We start from the raw sequence: 26,015 nt of genomic DNA on the forward strand, positions 1-26,015 counted from the left end.
ACAGCGGTTAAAATACTATTGAGGGTAATGATTCCCCATTATGGGCTCCCTGAAATGATAAGCTCAGGATCTGCAAAGAATTGGCCATAAAGCAACAGTTTCACTGTACTCACCATCCAAAAGCAGCTGGGACAGTGGAACGCGCAAATGGTACTTGAAATAATAAGTTGGCCAAGTTAACACAAGAGGCAGGACTGAACTGGTTAAAAGGTCCTACCTTTGGCACTAATTCCATATGAGAAATACTCCCTCAGTGAGAACAGGGTTATTCCCTGCTGAAATTGCATATGGGAACCCCATGGGGACCTGGAGTGATCAGACCTCCCCTTCCTGAAAGATTGAAAAGCACTCTCCAGGGGAGGAACTGGGAAAATATCCACTTAAGTTAACCAAAACTCTTCAAAGTTTACATTCACAGGTGCGTCAAGCCTATTGAGAGGGTGATGAGTCGTTTGAGGGAGCCGACCCTACTGTAGAACCTGGAGATTTTGTCCTGATTGAGAATTGGAACAGGGGAAAGGTGTTGCTGACCACCCCCACGGCTGTGAAAGTACAAGGACAACCCCATTAGATTCACAGAACTGGCAGTAAACAAGTTGGTGAAGGAACAGACAAGATTTAAGGAAGAAAAATGCTTTGGACAAGATTTACTTTGGAGACACAAGCATTTCAGATTGATACCTCTTTGTCTTTGGGAGGGGGTTTAAGGTGATCTATCCACCATAATGCCTTTTTTGTATTTGGCTTATCAAAATGCCCAAATGACAGGACCGGCAACCGATTGTTGGGTATGTGCTCATGTGCCGCCCTATGCACAGGGTGGGTATTCCTTTGTGATCTGTCACCTTTAGCTGGCCTGAGGTGCCCGAATGGCTAATACGCCAGAACTCTTCCAGTGAACCTGATAAAACTAAGGACGTGCAGGAATGGCAGTCAGCAGGGTATGATATGACCCTATTATGGGATTGTTACAAACCTGGCTACAACAGATCCCATATACCCCCTTTACTGGTAGTCATTAACAAGACTATTAATGACACCATCTGCTTTAGGTGAGATGGGAACCTCTCCAGTGGCATTTATATGGGGTCTAGTTAAAGTTCCTTTACTTCCTTTACTATCCCATGGACTGACCTAGCCAAAGTTTGACTGGGGGGAGAGGGTGTGGAGAATGAGGAAAGTGGTGAAATCCACATTGATCCCATGTGGTTGGAGGGTCCCAAGGTGGAAGATGAGGCGTTCTTCCTCCAGGCACGGGTGGTAAGGGTTTGATGGTGGAGACGGCCCAAGAACTGCACGTTCTTGGTGAAATGGGATTGGGGGGGGGGGGGTAGTATTCCTCACCTTTTTCTCCGCTACATTGATGACTGTATCGGCGCAATCTCATGCTCTCACGAGAAGGTTGAATAGTTCATCAACTTCACTACTAGGTTCCACTCTGAACTTAAGTTCAGCTGGACTATCTATGACAGTGCCCTCCTTTGCCTGGACCTCTCCCTCTCCATTTACGGTGACCGACTCAACACTGACATTACTACAAACCTACCGATTCCCACAGCTATCTGGAATACATCTCCTCCCACCCTCCCTCCTGTAAAAACACTATCCCTTATTCCCAATTCCTCCACCTCTGCCGCCATATCTGCTCCCAGGAGGACCAATTCCACCACTAGGTGGCCTCCTTCTTCAAAGATTGCAATTTCCTGCCTGGTCCTCTCCTTCCACCCCACCAACCACTGGATACATCACATTATCCTCCACCATTTCCACCACCTACAAACAGACTCCACCATCAAGGATATATTTCCCTTTCCACCTCTATTTGTGTTCCGTAAAGACCATTCTCTCCACGACTCCCTTGTTAGGTCCAAGCCCAACAACCCTCCCTCCCCTCCTGGCACCTTCCCCTTACCTCCATCCAAGGCCCCAAAGGAGCCTTCCACATCAGAGACTTACCTGTACTTCCACACGTCATCTACTGTATCCGTTGCTCCCCAGTGTGGTCTCCTCCACATTAGGGAGACACGATTCCAACTTTCAGAACGCTTCGGAGATGATCTCCGGGCCACACGCACAAAACCCCACCATCCCATGGCTGAACACTTTAACTCCCCCTCCTACACTATCAAGGACATGCAGGTCTTGGGCCTCCTCCATTGCCAAACCCTTACCACCCGACGCCTGGAGGCAGAACGCCTCATCTTCTGCCTTCGGACCCTCCAAACACATGGAATGTGGATTTCACCACGGTCCTCATTTCCCCACCCACTACCTTATCCCAGATCCAATCCTCCAACTCAGCACAACCCTCTTAACCTGTCCATCTTCCTTCCCACCACTCTGCTCCACCCTCCTCTCCGACCTATCACCTTCACCCCCAACTTCATCTACCTATCGCATTCTCAACTACCTTCCCCCTGCTCCACACCCAACCCGCCCTCCCACTTATCTCTCAGCCCTCTTGGGCCACCCTCTCATTCCTGATGAAGAGCTTATACTCGAAACATCGACTCTCCTACTCCTCAGATGCTGCCTAACCGGCTGTGCTTTTCCAGCACCACACTCTTCGACCTGGATAGTCTAGCTTAACCACCTATAATGGTGCCTATTTATTTGCAGACTGAAAGCCGATCCGTGGCTCCGCCCAGACTGGTGGGATCATGTTATAAAGGGTTTGTAGTTCCTCTCATTCGGGTTTTAGATGAGTTCCTTCACCCCGTAGGACCAAGAGGTACCTTACCAGTCTCCTTTCCTGGAATGGAATGTCTTCCCTTCCTATTGGACTCCATTTGCAGGGCAAAGAATTAAATAAGTTAAAGAAAATATTAGAAATTGTCAATGATACTGCAAATGCCCTGACTAATAGCAAGGCTGAACTGGTCGCAGTCAGAATAGTGGCCCTTCAGAATCGTTTGGCGTTGGACTTTTTATTAGCTAAGGAGAGTGGCATTTGTGCCATTATAGGAAAGGAACGTTGTACCTATATTCCTGACAGATCCTCCAATATCACTGATCTCTCCAACCACATTACCCAGGAGTTCCAGAAAATCAGAAATGTAGATCGTGATGGGTTTGGTACTATCACAGAATGGTGGCCATTTGGGGGTCTCTTTGTGAATACTGGGTGCATTTTGTTACATTTTGGGATGACAGTAATGTAATCTTACTGTATTCGCCTGCATTCTCGCATTCACATGCTTATGGCCACTGATATCTGACTGCTATCATCACAGACTTTATGAATGGCCTGGTTGATCATAACACCAAAAGGAGGGAATGATAAAGTTTTGGGGAATCAAAGGTTAAAAGCCTCAGTTTTGAAAGTCTCTATTTGCAATAATAACTTGCCTTACAAGTTCAAAATGGCAGCTGCAGTCACAGTGACCGCGAGAACATGAATTGCAAAAATGCAGAAGTCTCTACGTTACCTTGGAGAGGTTTCTGTATACACTTCTTCCCAGTACTATGATTAGGCTGATCAATAGAACATTGTTAACCGGCTTGCTTTATCTACTTTTTAACTTATGAGAACAACAGATGTAGAAACATTTAAATCAATAGCTTTGGTTTGACTTATGTGAACAAGACTAGATGTATTGATTACCAACTTTTAAATTATACGAACTTAACTAAGGTAGAAACATTACATTGTGTGGAAACTGAAATGTGGGAAATAGTTATGCACATAAGGGTGATAAAATATGCTGCCTTTTTGCTAGAAATCAGAGATCCGTCATTAGTCCATCCAAGGATATTTTGATTGATACTCTGGACTATAGATTTCTTGCCAGCTTAATAGAAATAAAAAGTATGTCTTGATGTTGTGTGGTTCAAGACTTTTTTGAGTCAACAGTAAGGGCAAGACCTTTTAGAATGGCAATAAAGAGAAACGTCTTCAGCGAGAGAGTGGTGAATCTATGGAATTCACTGCCACACAAGGCTATGGAGGCCAGATCATTAAGAATATCTAAGATAGATTCTTGATTGTCAAGGGATCAAGGATTATGGGATTGAGAAACGTATCAGCCATGATTGAATGGCAGAGCAGACTTGATGGGCTGAATGGCCTAATTTCTACTCCTGTGTCTTATGATCTTACACAGAAAAGATACTTCCTCTGGTTATGGGGTCTAGAACCAGGGGACAGAGTTTCATAATTAAAAGGCAAGCTATTTCAGATGAGGATGACAAGGAACTTCTTCACTCGAAGTGGTGGATCTTTGAGATTCTCTATCCTAGAGGGCTGTGGAAATCAGACATTAACTAAATTCATGACAGAGATTAAAGGTTTCTAGTTACTAATGAATCAAGAGATATGGGTACAGCACAGGAATATGGCATCGAGGTAGATCAGCCATGATTTGGAATGGTAGAGCAGGCTTCAGGGGCTGAATGGTCTACTCGGGCTCCTACATTCCTAAAGCTTCTTTGGGAAGCTATATAGTGAAAGGTACATGGGTGAGAAGGTAGAGTGTCAGGTGAATGTGTAGAATGACAGGGAAGCATGTGAGGAAGTAGGAAATGAGGTAGTCATGGAGATAGTTTGGCTCATTTGGAGGCGGGGGGGAGCAATACAGTTACTAAGGAGTTAGAACTGGTTTTAATCTGCCTAACATTCCCTGGATAATTATTCAGGTCATTCAATCAGCACTCTCTAATTCAAAGTTGAAGACATTTTCAGAGGGTTCTCAACTCAGTGCAATTGCCCACTGGAAGTTTAAACTTCTCGGTCAATTCCCATGTAGTCAGTGCATCTTATCTTCAGGGTCCCCAATTTGTATCTTGTGGGGTACATCGGGTCTCTGAAATCTGAAGACTCAATGACATGGGCAAGTAAAACTAAAGTGTTTCTCACTCCACAGTCCAGACTTAGAGAAGGATTTTGTATAGGGTGAAACTGGCAGCTACCAATGCAAATGAACAAACATGATTTTGCCTGTCAAAATACATTTGATATCCCTTCTACACCCATGCAAAGGTCATAAATGACACTTGAAAGCACTCACTCCAATACTGTACTGATAAGCACATTGTTCAAAATAGTGAATAAAGATTACACACACACTAAACTATGATTATTTCAGAATAGATTAATGGAATACTTTCAGAAACACAATGAACATGTGAGGATGTATTTGGGATCCAAAGTGGACAAATTGCAGCTTTGGCATTACACCTCAAGTTTCATAGTTTTGTCTACTCATTAATCTATATCATTTCAAACATTTCCAAACATTCTAGCTTAGGGTCACCTGCAAATTTAGGTAAACAGTAAATTGTACACTTAGGTCACAGGATATAGACGGCAAAAAAACTGGTGCTCAAGTACAGATACCATAAAACCTGTCACAAGACTTGCAAATTAAATAATGAATACTTTATCCTCCACTATCATTCTCCTACCACCTAATCAATTATTTCAAAAATAATCCTATTCAGTCCCTCAAAAGGGAAGCTCTTAGGCAGATCATTGGCTCCTGACAGTCTCCTGCAAGTCTGTTGCTGATACTTCCACCTCCCTCCTTAGCACTCATTTAGATAGCATTCAGAATTTTGAAAGGAACAGCATTTGCATCCTCCATCCTATGTTAAACTGGGTGGAGCTGTAAACTGGGCGGAGCGTATTTCCTTGCGGTCAACTGGCTCATTAAATTCTTCAATGTCTGTTATGTACTTCACTGACTCTTCCAACCTTCATAAAAATATGGGTTCTTATGATGAACTGTTGGTTTGGATGTCACTTCAATATGACAATCATTCTAGGTGCTGACTATGCATCACAGGTCTATTAAAGGAGTTGATTATCTGCTCTAAAATGACAACGATTGGTGATTTACCTCCACGTGATCGCACAGTTATAGGTGTACCGCATTCAAAAAAGTCCTTCAGTTCATGAAGTCTGTGCCAGTAAAAAACAAGCACCTAAATATTCTGATCCAATTTTCCAGCATTTATCCTCGTAAGCTTTGGCATTGGAAGTGAACATCTAAATGCTAGTTAAATATTAGGAGGCTGTCTGTAACACCCTTTCAGGCAAGTTCCAGATTCCCACCAGCCTTTAGGTAAAAATATTTTTCCACACATTCCCCTTTCTGTCCCTTGTCTTAAATCTGGTCATATCACCGAGGGGAAAAGTCTCTTCCTGTTTATCCAATCAATTTCCCCATAATTTTATTTATCCCTCAATCATGGCCCCCCTTCAGTCTCCTCTGCTCCAAAGAAAATAACCCCAGTCTATTCAAATGTCTCCTTATAACTAAAACTCTCCAGCCCGAGCAACATCCTGGTAAAGCTCCTCTGCGCCGTCTCCAATGCTATCACATCCCTCCTATAATGTCATATGGATATGAAACCAATCCTGCCTCATCTTTCTAATAATCCTCAGGCATGCTACCTGATCTGGAACTATATTATTGCTTATTGTCATGGGATTAAAATCCTGGATCTCTTTTCTCCGATGCACCATGGATTACATTGGTTCACAGCAGTAGCTCACCATACCTTTGCATGGATAATTCGTGATGGCACCAAATGGTGGCAAGGCAAATACATTGATATCCCAACTAAGAAAAAAACAACTCACTGTTGATAGTTCCATCAGAAACATCAAGTTCTTTAAGATTTTTTGTTGTTGCCTAATAGCTTCCCTCATAGCTAATAGACACCTGCTTAATGGATAAGTGATTTGCATACTCAGTTTCGAGGAACAAATTGCTGCTTGTACTTTAAAGTCACAAATCAACACTAACTATAACTGAAACAGTATATTGAAACTTACCAGCCATTGATACCAATATAAAGACCCAATTCTACAAGTGCAGCAGCTTCTTCTTTTGTACCATCGAAGGAGTGCACCTAAAAAAAATAAGAAACTTAGAAATCATCATTTAATAAACAATTTAAAATTCATTAAGTCCTATCATTTATGAGGCAATAAATTATAATATTAAATAAGATAAAAACATTACGAGAGAAGTTGGTATATACTTGTTACTCGAAAGCTTCCATTGCAGAACCAATTAACACATCAAGGTAACACCTACTGAATGTATTAGCACAGGCTCAAATCAAGTTTCAGCTTTAATAACTTAAGAATTTGACACGGTCACATGGATTGGACCAGTGACCCGAGTGTCATTTGAGAAGGCTTAATAATAATAAACATTCAATTTACACAGGCAGACTGAGGATCAACAGAGAAATAAGTTCAGCAGAAACAAGAGATTGAGAAGAGATAGAATGGGAAAGAGGATACATAAAGGGGCCAGTTAGGTCAGTTAGCTAGATGGCAATTGTGTGGTTCAGAATAACTCCGAGACCTTTAATTTCATTCTTTTTTTGCCTGCTTTATCCCCAGAATGCAACTGTGGCATAAGTTGCATGAAGATAGAGAAGGAATGTGCATAAAGGTTTGACAAGCAAGATAGCAAGTCACAACAGAAAAGATTAGAATATCGGATGTAATAGAAATTAAATGCCATATCTATTAAAAGAAATGGGATCCAATATGCCCAAGTAACAAACACAATTTGCCTTAATTCTGGGGAAGATCTTCATACCCATTGATTTGCCGACAGCTCTGCATCAGAAAATTCCATGTTTTAGCCTGCTACAGTACAGTTAGGCTAGCAATTCATTGTGGTAATGAGGGGGTGCTGAATGGATGGAGAAAAGTGACTGAGTGATGGGGTGGAAAGGTAGGGAGTTGGGGTTGCAAGAGTAGGGAAGAATGCTACAAGTAGACTGAGGAGGGGACAATGGAAGGCTGCAAAGGTGGGGATGGGAATGAGAGGGAAACTTTGGAGGGGATGCGAGAGAGGGAGATTTCAATTAAGGTGTGAGTCAGAGGCAGGTTGAAATGGGGTCGAGAGAAAGAAAGAGAGCAGGTTACTAAGGATGGGGAGAAATATAGACTGCAAGTAAGCAAGAACAATTTCAGTGAAGGAACTCTCAATTAACAAGGAGCTGGGAAAACTTTCAATCCCCTGAGGTAATAAATTACTTCCAAATGAATATGGTACCTTTAGCTTTCGGTTGTATAGGTGTACTCTACACAGCTACTCTCTGGGGAAGTAATGATGCTATTGTTAAATTTAAATCTGAGATTGAGATCAGAGATGCTACAAGAAGTGATAAATACCTGGTTAAAATGTTTATGTTTTGTAAATATGCAATGAAAATGTATTAGCTGTGACCTCAAAAGTCCGCAGGAGGTGTGTTTAGGCTAAGGATTTAGGCTAAGGTGTTAGATGTGTGTGCCAGCTATTTTGAAAAAAAAACTTTTGCTAATTTATGCCAATTATGGCAATTTAAATCCTGTGGTATCTCAGAAATTAATACATTCTTTGTGTGTTGAAGATTTAAGTTCAATGGAGTTTATAATTACTGAAGGTAATTTTATTTTCTAATTTTGGTTCTGAGGAAGTGTAAGTACTCTATATGTCAACAGAAGCACAAAGTCATATTACAATGTGACTGCATTACCTAATAAAGGAGTTAGTAAGAATGAAGAAGTAGACCTTAAGGAAGCCCATAAATAATATTTTGTTCCCTGGCATAGAGGTGCCAAATTTAAAATAGCATGTCAAATTGATACTTCTCTCTCTCTCAAGCAACATAACAGATCATCTAGGCATTCATTTGTTTTCTTGTGAAAGAAAATTTCTGTCCAATAAGTTAGTTATTTATTATTATTGTCATTATAATAATCATTTCACTGCAAAAGTAATCCATTGGTCGTGAGGCTATTTGAAGCATTTTGAAGAATTAAGACAACATTATATAAATTAAAGTTTTTTTTCATATAATTCAATACTTAATACACTTTTTAGCTGAAAATATTTGTTTTGAGCATAGTGATGGCTGTGTGCCAAAGACCAGTGGGTACATGTTTAATTTCACCACAGAAGTGATAGCTTACCAGACTGGATCACTCATTGTAGAACTCTCAAAATTCTCATTTCATTGATTTCTACAATAAGCAACTGGCCAACTCAGTGAAGACAAAAAGTTACATGCATATCCATATGTTTATCATGAAACATGGGCCATATATTTTCACCACTTAGTTAAAATTAATAAACTGCCTTACTGGCTTGGATATTTTCTATGCAATTCCTGAATGTAGTGTAACATCATATCATAAAGGAGGATATACTGTGATAACCAAATTCCTGATTCCTTAGATTAGACTTACCACACCTCCAACACATCTGTCAATGTTTCTCTTCATTATATCTATAAAAGAGATTGAAAAGGCTCAGAAATTTCTTTACACATCATGTATGATTTCTTCTTAAATGCAAGACATCTGCATCATAATTGGCCAATTTCGAGCCCCCTCCAAGCCTGCTACATGGCTGATTTGACTGAGGCCTCAACTCCACTTTCCTGCCTAGTCCTGACGGATTCTCAGTTAACCAGGGAGTTAAAAGCCACCTACCTCGGCCTTAAAAATATTTAATCACAAATGCCACTATTCTCTGTGGAAGTTAATTATACAGATTCATAACCCTCAGAGGAAAAAAAATTCTCCTCATTACTATTTTAAATGGGAAATCCCCTATATTTCAAAACTGTCCCCTAGTTCTAGACTCTCCCACAGGGAAAAGCAGTATTCTTTTGGCATTTACAATATCAAATACCCTCAATCTGACCATCTCTCATTCTTCTAAACTGCAACAAACTCAGACCTAGCTAGTCTAATCTTCCCTCACAAGATAACCCCTCATCCCAGGACCAATCAAATGAACCTCTCTGCACTTCGTCAAACACAATTATATCTTTTCTTAAACAAACAGACTAAAATTGTGCATATTACTTGAGGTGTAGTCTCACCAATGCTCTGTAGAACTGCAGTAAAACTTCCTTTTCCATTCCATTCCCCCTGCAATAATTGACAAAAATTCCATTTTCCTTCCTCAGAATGTTTTAAACCTGCATTTGATTCATGTACCAAGACACCCACAAACCACTGTCCTTCTTTTTGCAGTCTCTCTCCATTCAAATAAAACACATCTCTATTTATTCATCCCGCCTAAGTGGACAAGTTCACCATTACCACATTATACTCCATTTGCCAAATTTTCATCCACTCACAACCTACATTCATTTAGGAGAAAGTGAGGACTGCGGATGCTGGAGATCAGAGTCGAAGAGTGTAGTGCTGGAAAAGTACAGCAGGTCCGAGGAACAGGAGAATCGATGTTTTGGGCATAAACCCTTCATCAGGAATGAGGCTTGTGGGCCAAGGGGGCTAAGAGATAAATGGGAGGGGGGTGGGGTTGGGGGAGGGGGGAAGGTAGCCGAGAGTGTGATAGGTAGATGAAGGGGGGGGATGAAGGTGATAGGACGGAGAGGAGGGTGGAGCGGGTAGGTGGGAAGGAAGATGGACAGGTAGGACAGGTCAAGAGGGCGGTGCTGAGTTGGAAGGTTGGATCTGGCATAAGGTGCGGGGGGGGGGGGGGGGGGGGGAATGAGGAAACTGATGAAATCCACATTAATCCCGTGTGGTTGAAGGGTCCAAAGGCAGAACATGAGGTGTTCTTCCTCCAGGTAGCGGATGGTAAGGGTTTGGTGATGGAGGAGTTGGCCCAGGACATGCATGTCCTTGGGGGAGAAGGATGGGGTGTTAAAATGTTCAGCCACAGGGCGGTGGGGTTGCTTCATGTGTGTGGCCCAGAGATGTTCTCTGAAGCGTTTCGCAAGTAGGCATCCTGTCTCCCCAATGTACAGGAGACTGCTTTGGGAGCAATGGGCACAGTAGATGATGCGTGTGGAAGAGCAGATAGATCTCTGACGGATGTGAAAGGCTCCTTAGGGACCTTGGACAGAGGTGAGGGGGGGAGGTGTGCACACAGGTTTTGCAATTCCTGCAGTGGCAGGGGAAGGTGGGTTTGTGGGGTGGGGGGGAGGCACGGACCCGACAGGAGAGTTAGGGATGCCTGGTCCTTACGGAATGCAGATAGGAGTGGGAGGGAAATATATCATTGGTGGTGGGGTCTGTTCGTAGGTGGCGGAAATGGTGGAGGATGACGCGATATATCTAGAGGTTGGTGGGGTGGAAGGGGAGGACCAGTAGTGTTCTGTCCTTGTTGCAGCTAGAGGGTTGGGGTTCGAGGACAGAGGTGTGTGAAGTGGATGAGATGCACTGGAGGGGAAATTGTGGTCTCTGGAGGCCATTTGGTGTATTCTGTGTGGATATTGGTCTGCCTGGCAGAGGAGGAGGAATTAGAAATAACCAATAGCATTTTTACAGGAGGGAGGGTAGGAGGTGTAATCCATGTAGCTGTGGGTGTCAGTGGGTTTGTAGAAGATGTCCGTGTTGAGTCATCACTGTTGATGGAGATGGAGAAGGCGAAGTCCAGGAAGGGGAGGGAGGTGTCCGAGATAGTCCAGGTGAACGCAATGTTGGGATAGAATGTGTTAGTGAAGTTGATGAACTGTTCAATCTCCTCGTGAGAGAGCACAAGGTGGCGCTGTTACAGTCATCAATGTAGCGGAGGAAAAGGTGGGGAATGGTGCCAATGTAGCTGCAGAAGATGGACTGTTCCACATAGCCGGCGATGAGACAGACATAGATGGGGCCCATGGTTACCCCTTTGGTCTAGAGGGAGTAGGACGATTCATAGGAGAAATTATTGAACGTGAAGACCAGTTCAGCCAAACGAATGAGTGTGTCAGTGGAAGGGTACTGGTGAGGACATCGGGAGAGGAAGAAACGGAGGGCTTGGAGGCCTTCATCATGGTGGACAGATGTGTCTACAGACTGGATATCCATGGTGAAGATAAGGCACTGGGGGCCAGGGAAACAAAAATCATGGAGGTGGTGGAGGGTGATGGTAGTGTCCCGAATGTAGATGGGGAGCTCCTCGACTGCGGGGGTGGGGGAGGACGGTGTCAAGGTATGTGGAGATAAGTTTGGTGGGGCAGGAGCAGGCCGATACGACAGGTCGGCTAAGGAAGTCAGATTTGTGAATCTTGGGTAGGAGGTGGAACCAGGGGGTGCAGGGTTCCTGGACTATGATGTTAGAAGCTGTGGGTAGGAGATTCCCTGAGCTGATGAGGTTGTGTATTGTCTGGGAGATGATGGTTTGGTGATGGGAGGTGAGGTTGTGGTCGAGGGGGACATAGGAGGAGGTGGCCGTGAGTTGGTGCCTCAGATTGCTTTGATCTACTACAATTTGCCTATCGTTGTAAAATGTGTACAGGAGATGCCATCTCCCTGGCCCTACTCTCATCCCTGGAACATTTGAATAACAAGGACACCTACGTCAGTCTCCTATTTATTGACTTTAGCTCTGCTTGCAACACCAAACAAACTTATCTCCAGACTCAGATCTAGGACTGTACTCCCCCCTCCTCTGCAATTGGATTCTTGACTTCCTGACTTGAAGACTGCAATCAGTAGGGATAGGTAACAACACCGTCTCCACTATAATCCTCAACATCAGTGCCTGACATACTCAGCCCCTTACTATACTCCTTACACACTCACAACTGTGTGGGCAAATTGAGCTCTGATTCCATTTACAAATTTACTGATGACACCACGGTAGTGGGTGGGACCTCAGACGACAAAGAGACAGAGTACAGGAAAGAGACAGACAGCTTAACGGCATGGTATAACAACAACAACAACAACAATCTCTCACTCAATGTCAGCAAACCGAAGGAGCTGGCCATCGACTTCAGGAAGAGGAGTGGAGGACATGCCCCTGTCTGTATTAATGATATTGAGGTGGAGGTTGTTTCAGTTAGAACATGTTCCTTTCAGAAGCCTTTTGCAACATGGTAGCTCAGTGGTTAGCACTGTTGCCTCACAGCAGAAGGTGCCCAGGTTTGATTCCAGCCTCAAGTGACTGTGTGGATTTTGCATGTTCTCCCCGTCTCTGCGTGAGTTTCCTCCAGGTGATCTGGTTTCCTCCCACAATCAAATGATGTACCGAAGGCTATGCTGAAATAGTCTGTAAAGTTCAGCGTTGAGTAGGCTAGGTTGATTAGTCATGGTAGATGTGAAGTTAAGGGATAGAATTGCTTGGGGGTGGGGGGGGGAGCTGTGTCTGGACAGAATGCTCTTTAGAGAGTTAGTGCAGACTCAATGGGCCAGATGGCCTCCTTCTGAACTTTCGGGATTCTATGATTCCGTGATTCTATACCAGGGAAGATTTAAAATTGAACACAGGGTTCTCAGGCCTACTTTGGATTCTAACAAGGGTCTCAAAGGGTCTATCCAGCCAGGTTTTAATCCAGGATCCAAGTTTGTCCAATGTTAACATTAGTTGGCATCATAAGAAAAATATCTCAGTTTGGGACACATGCTCAAGTAATCCAGTTGTCACAGGGAGAGAAACCAACAATAACCAAATGAATTCTGGAAGAATTTAAATCCCTTTCCTTGTGGGAAAACAGGGGATCTGCTTTTGTGTTCATGATTAAGCAGACTGCTGGTGAGTGTTTGGTTCCTGTTCAAAGGAAATGGAATGAACAGGCAGGCTTTTGATGATTTAGTGAATAGAGAGTCACTCACAAATGCCTTGACAATGGAACGGTATCCAGAAAAATATAGGCTGACAAGCAGCTTTCCATAATACTAAAGGTTTTGATCTCATATGGTAAGGTGAAGTGAACCTCGGCTGCTGAGCTGGGGGTAACTGAGAGACTGTTCCTGTATGCTATTTAACAGTCAGAAGTATGGAACTGTGATAAAATGTTTCATAAGATTAGCATTATTGTGAAAATTATCTTTTTTGTAAAAATGGTTTCAGATGTTAGTGGCCTGTTGTATTTAGTTTCTGTTTGTCTGACACAGAAAAAGTCTTAAAAGGGGAGATTTTGTCGACTGGTTTATTTCCAGTCACAATTTTGAAAATTTCTCTCAATGTTGTCAATCTGTTGGGAATCATAAAATCCATGTTGGCTGCTACCCTTGTCATCACTGATCATACTAGAAATTTTGAAGCACTTAAGGAGAGATTTTACATGTTGAAACATTTAACCACTGAAGAACTTGATTTTGTATTTTGGTAGAAACACAGTGACTTTATTTCAACCATACCTAAAAATTCTGCATGTGAATTTCTGCAGTGTAGAAACAGAGGCAATTTAGTTTCTTCTGCCAAGTCAAACTGCTTTTCAAAGTATCTGAAAGAAAAGTATATTCTCAGTATTTCAATACAAAGTTTTATCAATTAAGGCTGACAAAAAGTCACAGGCTATCAAATAAGGTCTTAATGTGAACTTACATATGCTGATCACCAATAATGTTATAGTGAAGCTCAACATATTCTAATGTTTTCATTTGAAGGTCATTTTGGTACATAAAGAAAAGGATGTTGTATAATGAATAGGGAAGGGCTCTTGTGGCACAGAGGTAGTGCCTCTACTTCTAAACTAGGAAGGCTAGTTTCAAGTCCCACTGGCTTTTTTTAAAAAAATGTATTCATTTCTTGGGAAGTGGGTGTCACTGGCTGACTAGCACTTATTGCCCATCGCTAGTTGCCCTTGAGAAGGTGGTGGTGAGTTGCCTTCTTGAACTGATGTTGTCCACCTGCTGTGGGTTGACTCACAATGTCGGGAGGGAATTTCAGGATTTTGACAGTGAGGGAATGGAGATACATTTCCAAGTCAGAATGGTGAGTGGCTTGGAGGAGAAATTCAAGGTGATGGCGTTCCCATATATCTGCTGTCCTTGTCCTTCTAAATTGACATGGTCATGGGTTTGGAAGGTGCTGTCTGAGGATTTTTGGTGAACTTCTGCAAAGCACACACTGCTGCTACTGAGCATTAGTGGTGGCGGGAGTGAATGCTTGTGGATGTAGTGCCAATCAAGTGGACTGCTTTGTCCTCGACGTTGTTGGGGCTACACTCATCCAGGCAAGTGGGGAGGATTTCATCACATTCCTGACTTGTGCCTTGTAGATGGTGGACAGGCTGTGGAGACAAAGAGTGTGGTGCTGGAAAAACACAGCTGGTCAGGCAGCTGGAGAATCCATGTTTTTAGCATGAGCTCATCAGGAATGAGGGGAGTCAGGAGGAGGGTTACTCACTGCAGTATTCCTAGCCTCTGACCTGCTCTTGTAGCCACTGTGTTTATGTGGTGAGTCCATTTGAGTTTCTAGTCAATGATAACCCCCAGGATGTTGATTCAGAAATGGTAATGCCATTGAATGTCAAAGGGCAGTGGTTAGATTGTCTCTTATTGGTGATGTCATAGCCTGGTATTTGTGTGGCGCATATGCTACTTGCCACTTGTCAGCCTAAGCCTTGATATGGTCCAGTTCTTGTTGCATTTGGACATGGACTGTTTCAGTATCTGCAGAGTTGCAAATGGCACTGAACATTCAGCAATCATTAGCAAATACCCCCACTTCTGACCTTATGATGGAGGGAAGGTCATTGATGAATATGGTTGGGCCTAGGACACTACCCTGAAGAACTCCAGCAGAGATGTCCTGGTACTGAGATGATGGACCTCCAACAACCATGACCAACTTCCTATGTGTCAGGTATGACTCTAACCACCAGAGAGTTTGCCTCCTTAAATCCATCAACTCAGGCTCTGCCAGGGCTCTTTGATGGCACATTGTTGAATGCAGCCTTTATGTCAAGGGCTCTCACTCTTTCCTCATCTCTGGAGTTCAGTTCTTTTGTCCATGTTTGATCTAAGGCTGTGCTGAGGTCAGGAGCTGAGTGGCCCTGGCGGAACCCAAACTGGGCATCACTGAGCAGGTTATTGTTGAGCAGGTGCTGCTCGATAGCACTGATGATGACACCTTCCATCACTTTACTGATGATCGAGAGTAGACTGATTAAGTGGAAATTTTGCTGGGTTAGATTTTTTATTTAGAGGACATACTTGGGAAATTTTCCACATTGTCAGGTAGGTGCCAGTGTTGTAACTATATTGGAACAGCTTGGCTAGGGGAACGGCAAGGTCTGGAGCACAGGTCTTCAGTACTATTGCTGGAATGGTGTGACGGCCCATAACCTTTGCAGTATCCAATGTCTTCAAATGTTTCTTAGTGTAATGTAGATTGATGAAAACTGGCTGAAGATTGGTATCTGCAATGCTTGGGACAAATGGGGGCGGCGGAGATGGATCACCCATGCAGTACTTATGGCTGAAGATTGGTGAGAAAGATTGAACTGATGTGCTGGGCTTTTCCATCATGGAGGATGGGGATTTTTGTGCAGCCTGCTCCTCCAGAGTTGTTTAATCGTCCACCACCATTTATGGTAGGAAATGCCAGGCCTGCGGAGCTTAGGTCCGATCAGTTGGGTGTGGGAGATCACTTAGCTATGTCCCCATGACTTGCTACTTAAGCGGTTAGCATGCAAGTAGTCTTGATGATGGTAATGGTTAAGTTGGGGACATGCCAGGCCATGAGGTTGCAGATTGTGCTGGAGTACAATTCTGCTGCTATTGATGGCCCACAGCACCTCATGGATGCCCTGTCTTGAGTTGCTAGTTCTGCTTGAAGTCTATCCCATTTAGCACAGTGATAATGCCACTAAATACAATGGAGGGTATTCTCAATGCTAAGGTGGGACTTCATCTCCACAAGGACTGTGCGGCAATCACTCTTACTGATACTGTCATGAACAGATTGCATCTGCAGCTGGTAGATTGACAAGGATGAGGTCAAGTATGCTTTTCTCTCGTTAGTTCCCTCACCACCTGCCATGGAACCAGTCTAGCAGCTATGTCCTTTAGGATGTAACCAACTTGATCTGTAGTATTGCTGCCAAGCTAATCTTGGTGGTGTACATCGAAATCCCCGACCCAGAGGATATTTTGTTCCCTTGCCACCCTCAGTGCTTCCTCCAAATGTTGTTCAACATGGAGGAGTACCGATTCATCAGCCGAGGAAGGACAGTATGTAGTAATTAGCAGGAGCTTTCCTTTAACCTGAAGCCATGAGACTTCCTGGGGTCCAGAGTTAATGTTGAGGACTCCCAGGGCAACTCCCTCCCGACTGTATACGACCGTGCTGCCACCTCTGCTGGGTCTTTCCTGCCGTTGGAACATGACATATCCAGGGATGGTGATGGCAGTGTCTGGGACATTGTCATACTCACAGAATCATACCTGACAGGCAATATCAAACTGTTGCTTGACTAGTCTGTGAGACAGCTCTCCCAATTTTGGCACTAGCCCTCAGATATTAGTAAGGAGCACTTTGCAGGGTCGACAGGGCTCTTTCTGCCATTGCCTTCCGATGCCTTGGTCAATACTAATTGATTTGTACAGTTTCATTTCTTTGAGACTTTGTAGCAATTGGACAACTAAATGGCTTGCTAGGCCATTTCAGAGAGCAACTTAGAGTCATCCATTTTGCTGTGGGTCTGGAGTCAACATGTAGGCCAGAGCAGATGAGGGTGGCAGAATTCCTTCCCCGAAGGATATTAATGAACCAGATGGGTTTTTCTGACAATCGACAATGATTTCATGGATATCAATAGATTCTTAATTCCAGATTTTTGTTTTATTGCATTCAAATTTCACAATTTGCTGTGACAGGATCCGAAACTAGGTCCCCAGAATGTTACCTGGGTATCTGGATTAATAGTCTAAAGATAGTATCACTAGGCCATTGCCTTCCCTACAGTAGTGTGTAATAACATCTCTGAATAGGTTGCTTATTAAATATCCTGGATGGGATGGATCGTAGACAAATGCAGATCACGTAAGCCAACATTTCTGATCATAGGCTGAATGTGAAGCAAGTCTTTTTCACTATCTATACAGATCAGTTAGGATTTGGAAAGTAACACTGCCTTGTTGTCATACTGGACTGTAGAAGTGCCATATAGTAACCAATCTCTTCTTTCAAGGGTATTGCTGGCTAAGCCAGAATTTATTCCTTATCCCATAACTGTACCCAAGGTGGCAGTAGTGAGCCAACTTTTTGAGTCTTTGCAGTCCATGTAGTGTAGCTTCAGCCTGTGCAATGTAGGAGAAAGGGAATTCCAGGATTTTGAACTAAATGCCAATGAAGGATTGGTAATATGGTTCCAAGCAAGGTGGTATAGGTTTGGAGGGGAATTTAGAAGTCAAAGTGAAAATAATACCTATTTATTTTACCAATTGATAATGATTTATCAATTGTCAATCATCAACCTTATTCAGTCATATTTATTTTCTACAATGTTACCGTCAGCTTTTATTCCTGGTTTAATAAATATAAAATAAATACCCTGAACTTAATTCCTCAAAATCATTTCCACAAAACCAATGATAATCAATGTTTCTTTTCTTGTGCTTTGTCAAAAATCATAATGCACAGTTAAATCTGACCAAGCTCTATATAGGTTTGGAATGGACCTTTAATTATTTTACAAAAAAGGTCCTTATTTTAAATGTAAATTTGACACAGGTTTTTTGACAAATACGCTGAAATGGTTGTATCATCCAGTAGAAGACAATATCACAAAATAATGAAATTTCAAATGCAAAGAAAGATAACAAAATAACTGACACCATTTCTGTCATGACAGAAATGTCAGTTTTTTTTTCCTGAAAGAAATTTATAAACATTTGGGTGTGTAGGGCACAATTTCAAACTTCACAGATGATGCAAAATTTGGAACTATTGAGAAGGATAGCAAATGACTGAGGATAGGCTAGAGGACTGGATAGACAATGCAGCAAATGAGAGAGCAAACCAGAGAAGATTGAATGATGCATTTTGGAGAAAGAATGAGGAGAGGTAGTAGAAATTGAAAGGTACAATTCTAAAGGGAGGTGCGGAAACAAAGGGATAATAGGCTTTATGTACATAAATCATTGAAGGTGACAGAGGAAGTTAGAATCCTAGAATTTGTAAATAGACAAGAGTATAAAAAGAAAGTGGATGTGGTGACCTTAAACTCTACTCATCTTCATAGAGTATTGTGACTAATGCTGGGCACCACATTTTATAAAGTATGTGAATGCACTGAAGAGGAAGGATAAAAGATTTATGAGAAGAAGAGATCTCAAGAGATCTCAGCTACGTGAAGCTGGGACTGGTCTGCTTACAGAAGACAAGGTTGACAGGAGAATTGATGGAGGTGTTTAAAATAACGAGGGAATTAGACAAATTGGATGGGAGGAAACCATTCTTAATGGATGAAGATTTGAAAGTCATTTAAAGTAAATCACAAAAGAACCAATGGTGTCATGAGAAAAACCTATTTTACCCAGCGAGTGTTTCAGATTTGGAACATATTGCCTGAGAGTACAGTGAATTGGATTAATTACAGCTTTCAAAAGGGAATTATCTGAAGAGAAAAGAAATTTGCAGGTCTACAGGTTTGGAAGCGAGATTTGTGGAGTTGTTGTAGCATGGACAAGACATGCCAACTGGTTACAGCACAGAATAAGACCATTCTATGATTCATTACATTATGAAGGCCAATAGGCAAATTGCAATTCAGCAGGAACAGCTTTTGTGCAATAACAATTTAAAAATAGACATAACTTTAATTGTTTAAAGACTTACATACACGATTGTTATCTCTGTACACAGAGATTTTTCATTTCCTTCTAATTATCATTGGGACTATCCTGATAGAAATATGGAGATAATGTAGATGTCAATAATCTTTGGCAGAAAAAGAAATTTGGGAGGGGTATAAAACAGGTGTTTGTGACTTAAGCAGATGGCAAAAATAAAATTAAATACTTACTTTAGTTGAATCTCTTTAGGGCAGAATTCCAATCTATCAAAATCTGCAGAAGTAAAAATTAAGAAGAACCAGTAAGTAACATGATTATCAATCATTAGCTATGTACCCAACCTAGTTACAGAAACTAACCGTTATGTTTCCATGGGAAAACAATGTTAAATCAATCCTACAATAGGACAGGCATAATGTTTTTACACTTACCCAAACCACATTCTCCAATGGCCACCACTTTTCCTTTGTTCTCAACGGCCAAAGTTTTAAGATCAGACAAGTATTGCGCTGGATTATTCTGCTCAAATTCACTACAGCGTGTAGGGTGACAACCAACTGTACTATAGAAAGAATCTGTAAGGAAATAGCATTTCAGAAAAATGATCATATGACGTGTGTGGGAGATGTGTTAGATCTGAAGTAGCCATCTTGTCACATATTAAAAGCATGGAAAACCATTTTGAATCTCATATTAGTGTCTGCTTGCTAAGCTCACACTTTCCCAGGCTCAGTGAGGTGGTTGACCTTGCAGCTGTACTGATACCAGATAAATGAATTCTTTCCCAGCATGGGAATGTTCATCTATTCCAAGAACCTATTGTATACTAACACTTGCTTATCAGCTACTAACCAACACCGTCCAGACACTATGTGACTGAGACTAGTGACTGGGCAAAGTACCTAACTTGCTCGTTATCCTGAAATTAACGGTTTGCTAATTGTTAAATGATTGTAACGTTTTCAAAGTTTGTAAGAAGATTTGTAGCTCGGGTGCTCGTTGCTGTGGTTCTGTTCGCCGACCTGGAAGTTTTTGTTGCAAACGTTTCGTCCCCTGTCTAGGTGAGATCCTCAGTGCTTGGGAGCCTCCTGTGAAGCGCTTCTGTGGTGTTTCCTCCGGCATTTATAGTGGCCTGTCCCTGCCGCTTCCGGTTGTCAGTCTCAGCTGTCCGCTGTAGTGGCCGGTATATTGGGTCCAGGTCGATGTGTTTGTTGATGGAGTTTGTGGATTGGCACTCATCCACAAACTCCATCAACAAACGCATCGACCTGGACCCAATATACCGGCCACTACAGCGGACAGCTGAAACTGACAACCGGAAGCGGCAGGGACAGGCCACTATAAATGCCGGAGGAAACACCACAGAAGCGCTTCACAGGAGGCTCCCAAGCACTGAGGATGTCACCTAGACAGGGGACGAAACGTTTGCAACAAAAACTTCCAGCTCGGCGAACAGAACCACAGCGATTGTAACGTTTATAATCACATAACTCTCTGTATCTCATTGGAGTGACTTGTGACCATTCGGTCGACTTGTCTCTCCCAGTGAACTCACGAATAAACCAGTTAACACTAAAGGTTTGTGTGGCACGATTACTTATCTAAATTGGACCGCTACGAGCGATTCACCCACTGCATAATTCATTTCATCCCTGTGGTGAAACGGTTAAAAATTATGTCCCAATACATGTGTGAATCTAACCGGAATGGAGGTGTTGCTTAGTCCCGTGTGAATCTTATTACACACCTCCCCGTGTGAATCTTCTTATCTGTATGTAACCAGAATGGAACGTGTTTTTTAGCCTTGCTCTGCTGTTCACATGAATGTTTATATCTGGAAAAGAGTATATCAGCTGGAAAAGTCTCCAGTTCGGTGAGTCTGCTCCGGGGTTACGTTTAACCGCCGAGCGTGGGTTGTTGGCAACCGCTCTACGAGAACTGACGGCTCCCAGTTCCGGTAACATGTAGAGTGAGTATAAGCCAGACCCGTTGTAAGTATGAGACCTGGTTGTGGCGACGCTGCGGGGAATAAAATGCTCATATTCTAGCAGACTCGCCTCTTGGTCGTTTGTTCTGTGTCAGACTACTCTCCTACGAACCTGACCTTGAGAATTTTTTAAAACAATCCCCAACAACATTTCCACAAGAACTATACAGGTCTGTCAGAGAAAACTTGGACTATTTCTCTGGCAAGTAGGAGATCAAGAGGATATCAGTGACATGTTTAAAATAATATAGAAATTAATAAGATATACACAAATACCACAGCCTTTTAAAGAGCACCTTTAACATCCCAAAGTACTTCACGAGAGTGTTATCAAACAAAGTTTGACAACAGCACAAGGATATATTGGGACACATGATCAAACACTTTAAATACTGTTTAAATCTACTTACTGATAAACTAGGTGAAAGATTGTCTAAGTAAACGTCAGTGGGTGGGAACTCCAAAACTCAGGATCCAGTCAGCCAAAGCCACAACCAACAACAGTGGTGGCAGGGCATCTCAAACAATTTTGTTTTTGTGTACACAGACTGAAGGTACCATGTCATAGAGGTCATGAAAAAATACTGCAGATGTTGACAATGAAACACAAGTGAAAATGCTTGAGATGCTACGCCAGTATGTCAGCATTTGTGCAAAGTGAAATCAAGTTAACATTACAGATTGGTGACCTTTCATAAAACTGGGAAATATTAAAGATGCACATGTTTTAATCAAGTGCAGGGTGCGGAGATAGGGATCTTCACCTTCTCACTTCCTGTCATCCAGGCTTTCAAAATCCATTCCAGGTAAAACTGTGCATTAAATGTACCTTATTCTTTAATAAATAGTACTTGTTGAATTTCACTGGGGAAGCCAAATATAGGTGAGGTGAGTGCTTTGTTGAACACCTTCATTTTGTCCAGTAGCATAATCCTGAGATTCTAGCTGCTTTCTATTGTAATTCTCCACTCCATTCTCACACTGATCACTCTGTACCTTCTTCACCACTCTAAATGAAGCTAAACCGAAGCATAGGAAATCTTTCAATTTTGCAGCCCAAGAAATAGATTTCAATACCTCAGACTGTAATCACAGCTCAATTTTGCCAATACAGCTCTCAAGTTTGTTCCTTTGCTTCTTTTGTTACTAGTCTCATTGTCTCAATTATTTATCTTCAATCCTATCACAGACTTTCCCTTTTGTTCTCCCTTCTTCTTTATTTGCTTACATTTCAAACAAATTCCAGCTCTGAGAAAAGCTACAAGATCCCGAGTATTTTCAGTATTTCCTGTTTTTAATACACACGTCCTTTGGTTACTTATATATCCATGCATTACTGAAGCTATTTCACATTTATGGCCAGAGAATAACACAGCATACTTGAGTGCATGTTTAAATTCAAGTCCAAAGCAAATTTCTGCCATTTTGACTATTAATGATCATAGCACTTTACCCTAAAGGTACTTTGCCATCAGATTATTAGCTTGCAAAAACCTCTATGAACTTTTTTGAAAGCAAAACAATCACTGGAATAATGGTGAGATTACTGATTAATAGCAGGAGCAGCACTTCTGCTTATTTCTGATAATATATTGGTACTTTACGTCCATTTTTAAGTTTAAAAAGGGAAGTATTTGCATTTAAATAGCATCTTATCACCTATCTCGACAGTATTCTGAGATAATATTGAATGAAATATTTCTGAATTGCAGGTAGGTAAACAAGGCAAATATTTCACAGTATCACAATTCTGTATCACAATACAGCACAGAAGGGAGCTGTTCTACTGTCTTTTTGTACAGTATAGTCAAGATGTTCATTCATAGTGAGCTTAATGAGCAAAAAGAAATATGGAATAATGACATTGCTTACCAGCTTCTAAGCAAGAATTCAAATGTAAAAGTATATTTTAGCTGTTTCAGGACCTACCCCAGGTCAGCAGAACGGATTTCACATGAAAAATATTATTCAGAATAAACCCATAACTAAAATGTGATTCGACTCTTTTACCACAAACTTTTTTCATGTTTTGTTAAACTGCTCTGAGACTCAAAGGCAGATAAAAGTTAATAACTTTTGTGACATAATTTAAATTTGATACTTTTAAATTCTGCAGAAAATCTGGCCGACTATAATTTCTCATTTTGTAAATGTAAAAGTGAACCAGCATGAGGGACACATATTAGTCACAGCACAAAATTCAAATTATTTGGTTTTTTTTTCAGTAACACTGTTGTTCCTTGGTACAGCTTAAATCTAAAGAATTATTTAATTGAAATCAGCAAAACTTACATTGAATGCTGCAATAAGATTAATGCACTCCCTTGAGCATTTTCAAGAAATACATTCAAGTAAAGCAGGTTTCATAACTGACCTCTTGTCTTTGCTAATTCCAGTGCATCTTTGCTATCTTGTAAACTGCCTCCTGTAATCATGAACTGATCAAAAGAGAAAAAATATATAATGTATGCTGAACAATTTGCCTATTTATCCTTGTTTGGAGGAAAATGTGTATTTAATATAATGTAGACTTACAGAAGACAAACAGAACAATAGAGACAGGACTGTTATCCTGTCACATAGATGGGAAATAATTACTGTATTGCATGATATAGGAATAATTTTCAATGCAGTTCTTCTGAATTCTATGCCCACTGTATTCCATGGCAGGCAATTGTTCAACTCGAGTTCACTGTAGAAACTAATCTTTAATAGTACATGCAGGATACTGGAAGTACAAAATAATCTAAACTACAAGTCAGGCTCAAAACTCTACTATATTATCAAGCACAACTAGTGTAAAGACCATTTACAAAAGGTACATGTTAAAAATTAAAATAGGTTTTTAGCAAATGCTGATACTTAGATTAGAATATAGAATCCTAGCTCACATTTTCATGGCAGACATAGTTCCACAGAACAAAAACCTTGACACTCAAACTACATTCAGGCTGGCACGATGACTCAGTGGTTAGAACTGCTGCCTCACAGCACCAGGGTCCCAGGTTCAATTCCAGCCTTGGGCAACTGTCTGTGAGGAGTTTGCACATTCTCCCCGTGTCTGCATGGGTTCCCTCCGGGTGCTCCGGTTTCCTCCCACAATCCAAAGATGTGCAGGTCAGGTGAACTGGCTGTGCTAAATTGCCCACAGTGTCAGAGGGAAATGGGTCTGAGTGAGTTACTCTTCGAAGGGTCGGTGTGGACTAGTTGGGCCGAAGGGCCTGTTTCCACACTGTAGGGAATCTAATCTAATCGACATTTCTATCCCAGCAGCCACAATTCAGTCTGGATAGGCCATTGACTATTCATTTCTAGAAATCTTTTTGCCATATTTAGGAATAAAGTAGACCATTTCGGCTGTCAACCTAGCCTGCCATTCAATATGACCATGGCTTATCTTCTAATTTAATATCTTTTTTCCATGGTGTCCCCATATCCCCCCTAATATCAATGGTATTTAGAAATCTGTCAGTCAATCTCTAATTGAAGCATAACTAAGGTTCTAAAGCTGTCTAAGGTAGAGAATTCCAAAGATACAGGACACTGAGTTAAAAACAAATCCTCACCTAAGTCCCTAATGACTTCCCAATTACAAAATTGTGTTCCTGGTTCCAAACTCCCCTACCATAATCCTGCCTACAGGGACACCCAACTTCCCACCCATCTAAATTTTCTAACTTTTTACTATTTAAGAAATACTTAAGAATATCTGGTCTACCTCAGCGCACAATCTCACATTTTTACACTGTATAATCCATCTGCCACATTCTTGTCCATTAAGCTTACGCAAATTCTCTTGAAGAGACTTAATATTTTCCATGTAGCACACATTCTTCCACAGAGCGCACACTTCTCCAAAGCAATCTTCTAACGAATATTCATTCCTTTAATTCCTCATTCTGCCTAATGCCTGGAATCTCTAAATTTGGGAGATCAGGTAAATTTCAGAATTTCTACAGGCTTCAGTTTAGTTATACTGAGTGATCCGGTAAATCAATTTTAATCTCTCAATATTCAAATGGAATTCAAAATCAATATTTTGGAAACTCTTGACAGAAAAGAGAATTTTGTTTACCTTTTGAACTCCAGTTTTGACAGCTCTCTGTATTACATCCAAAAAATCATCTGTAAGAGTACACAAACAGATTCTGTGTCCTATAACTTCTCATTCAAGAAAAGATATCAGGAGCTTTGATTGTCCAAGGTCCTGGTAATTAAATAATGTTTTGAATGCTGGAGATAATTGAATTTAGTATTGTGGTAGTAAGCAAAGGCCTGATCATTTCTCAAGATACTGGAAGTTCATGTTGCTAGTAAGCTGGATTTTTGGCCACACAGCAATTACAAATTAAGTTTGCAATTTTATTTTTTGTTAAGAGGTGTGTTGCATTTCTAGACGTGACCAGTATAAGAAGGGTGGATTGCACCTGAATTGGAAGGGGACTAATACACTGGCAGAGAGATTTGCTCGAGCTGCTTGGGAGGATTTGCTCGAGCTGCTATTAAGGTTGGGGGACTGGGTAGGGGAGTTGGGACCCAGGGAGATAATGAGGAATGAGATAAGTCTGAGACTGGTACAGTTGGGAA

The 26,015-nt window shown here is 41.6% G+C and overlaps 1 protein-coding gene across 4 annotated transcripts in view; it reads right to left on the reverse strand.

The window, feature by feature from the left end:
- Positions 1-26,015, reverse strand: part of tatdn1 (TatD DNase domain containing 1) — a 63,244-nt gene that overhangs the window by 26,811 nt on the left and 10,418 nt on the right. For 2 of the 4 annotated variants that reach the window (XM_087986464.1, XM_087986465.1), the window contains exons 3-9: positions 25,504-25,553; positions 23,803-23,866; positions 19,873-20,016; positions 19,672-19,714; positions 14,057-14,142; positions 9,197-9,237; positions 6,779-6,855 (exon numbers count right to left, since the gene is read on the reverse strand). In XM_087986464.1, the coding sequence (XP_087842590.1) occupies positions 6,779-6,855; positions 9,197-9,237; positions 14,057-14,142; positions 19,672-19,714; positions 19,873-20,016; positions 23,803-23,866; positions 25,504-25,553 (505 nt within the window). The remainder of the gene's footprint in view (positions 1-6,778; positions 6,856-9,196; positions 9,238-14,056; positions 14,143-19,671; positions 19,715-19,872; positions 20,017-23,802; positions 23,867-25,503; positions 25,554-26,015) is intronic. The other 2 variants (XM_087986467.1, XM_087986466.1) reach the window with 2 other exon arrangements.

This window comes from Chiloscyllium plagiosum, unplaced genomic scaffold (assembly GCF_037043375.1).
Source record: "Chiloscyllium plagiosum isolate Xiang-an unplaced genomic scaffold, Cpla_swu_hap1 HiC_scaffold_4, whole genome shotgun sequence".
Taxonomy (NCBI): domain Eukaryota; kingdom Metazoa; phylum Chordata; class Chondrichthyes; order Orectolobiformes; family Hemiscylliidae; genus Chiloscyllium; species Chiloscyllium plagiosum.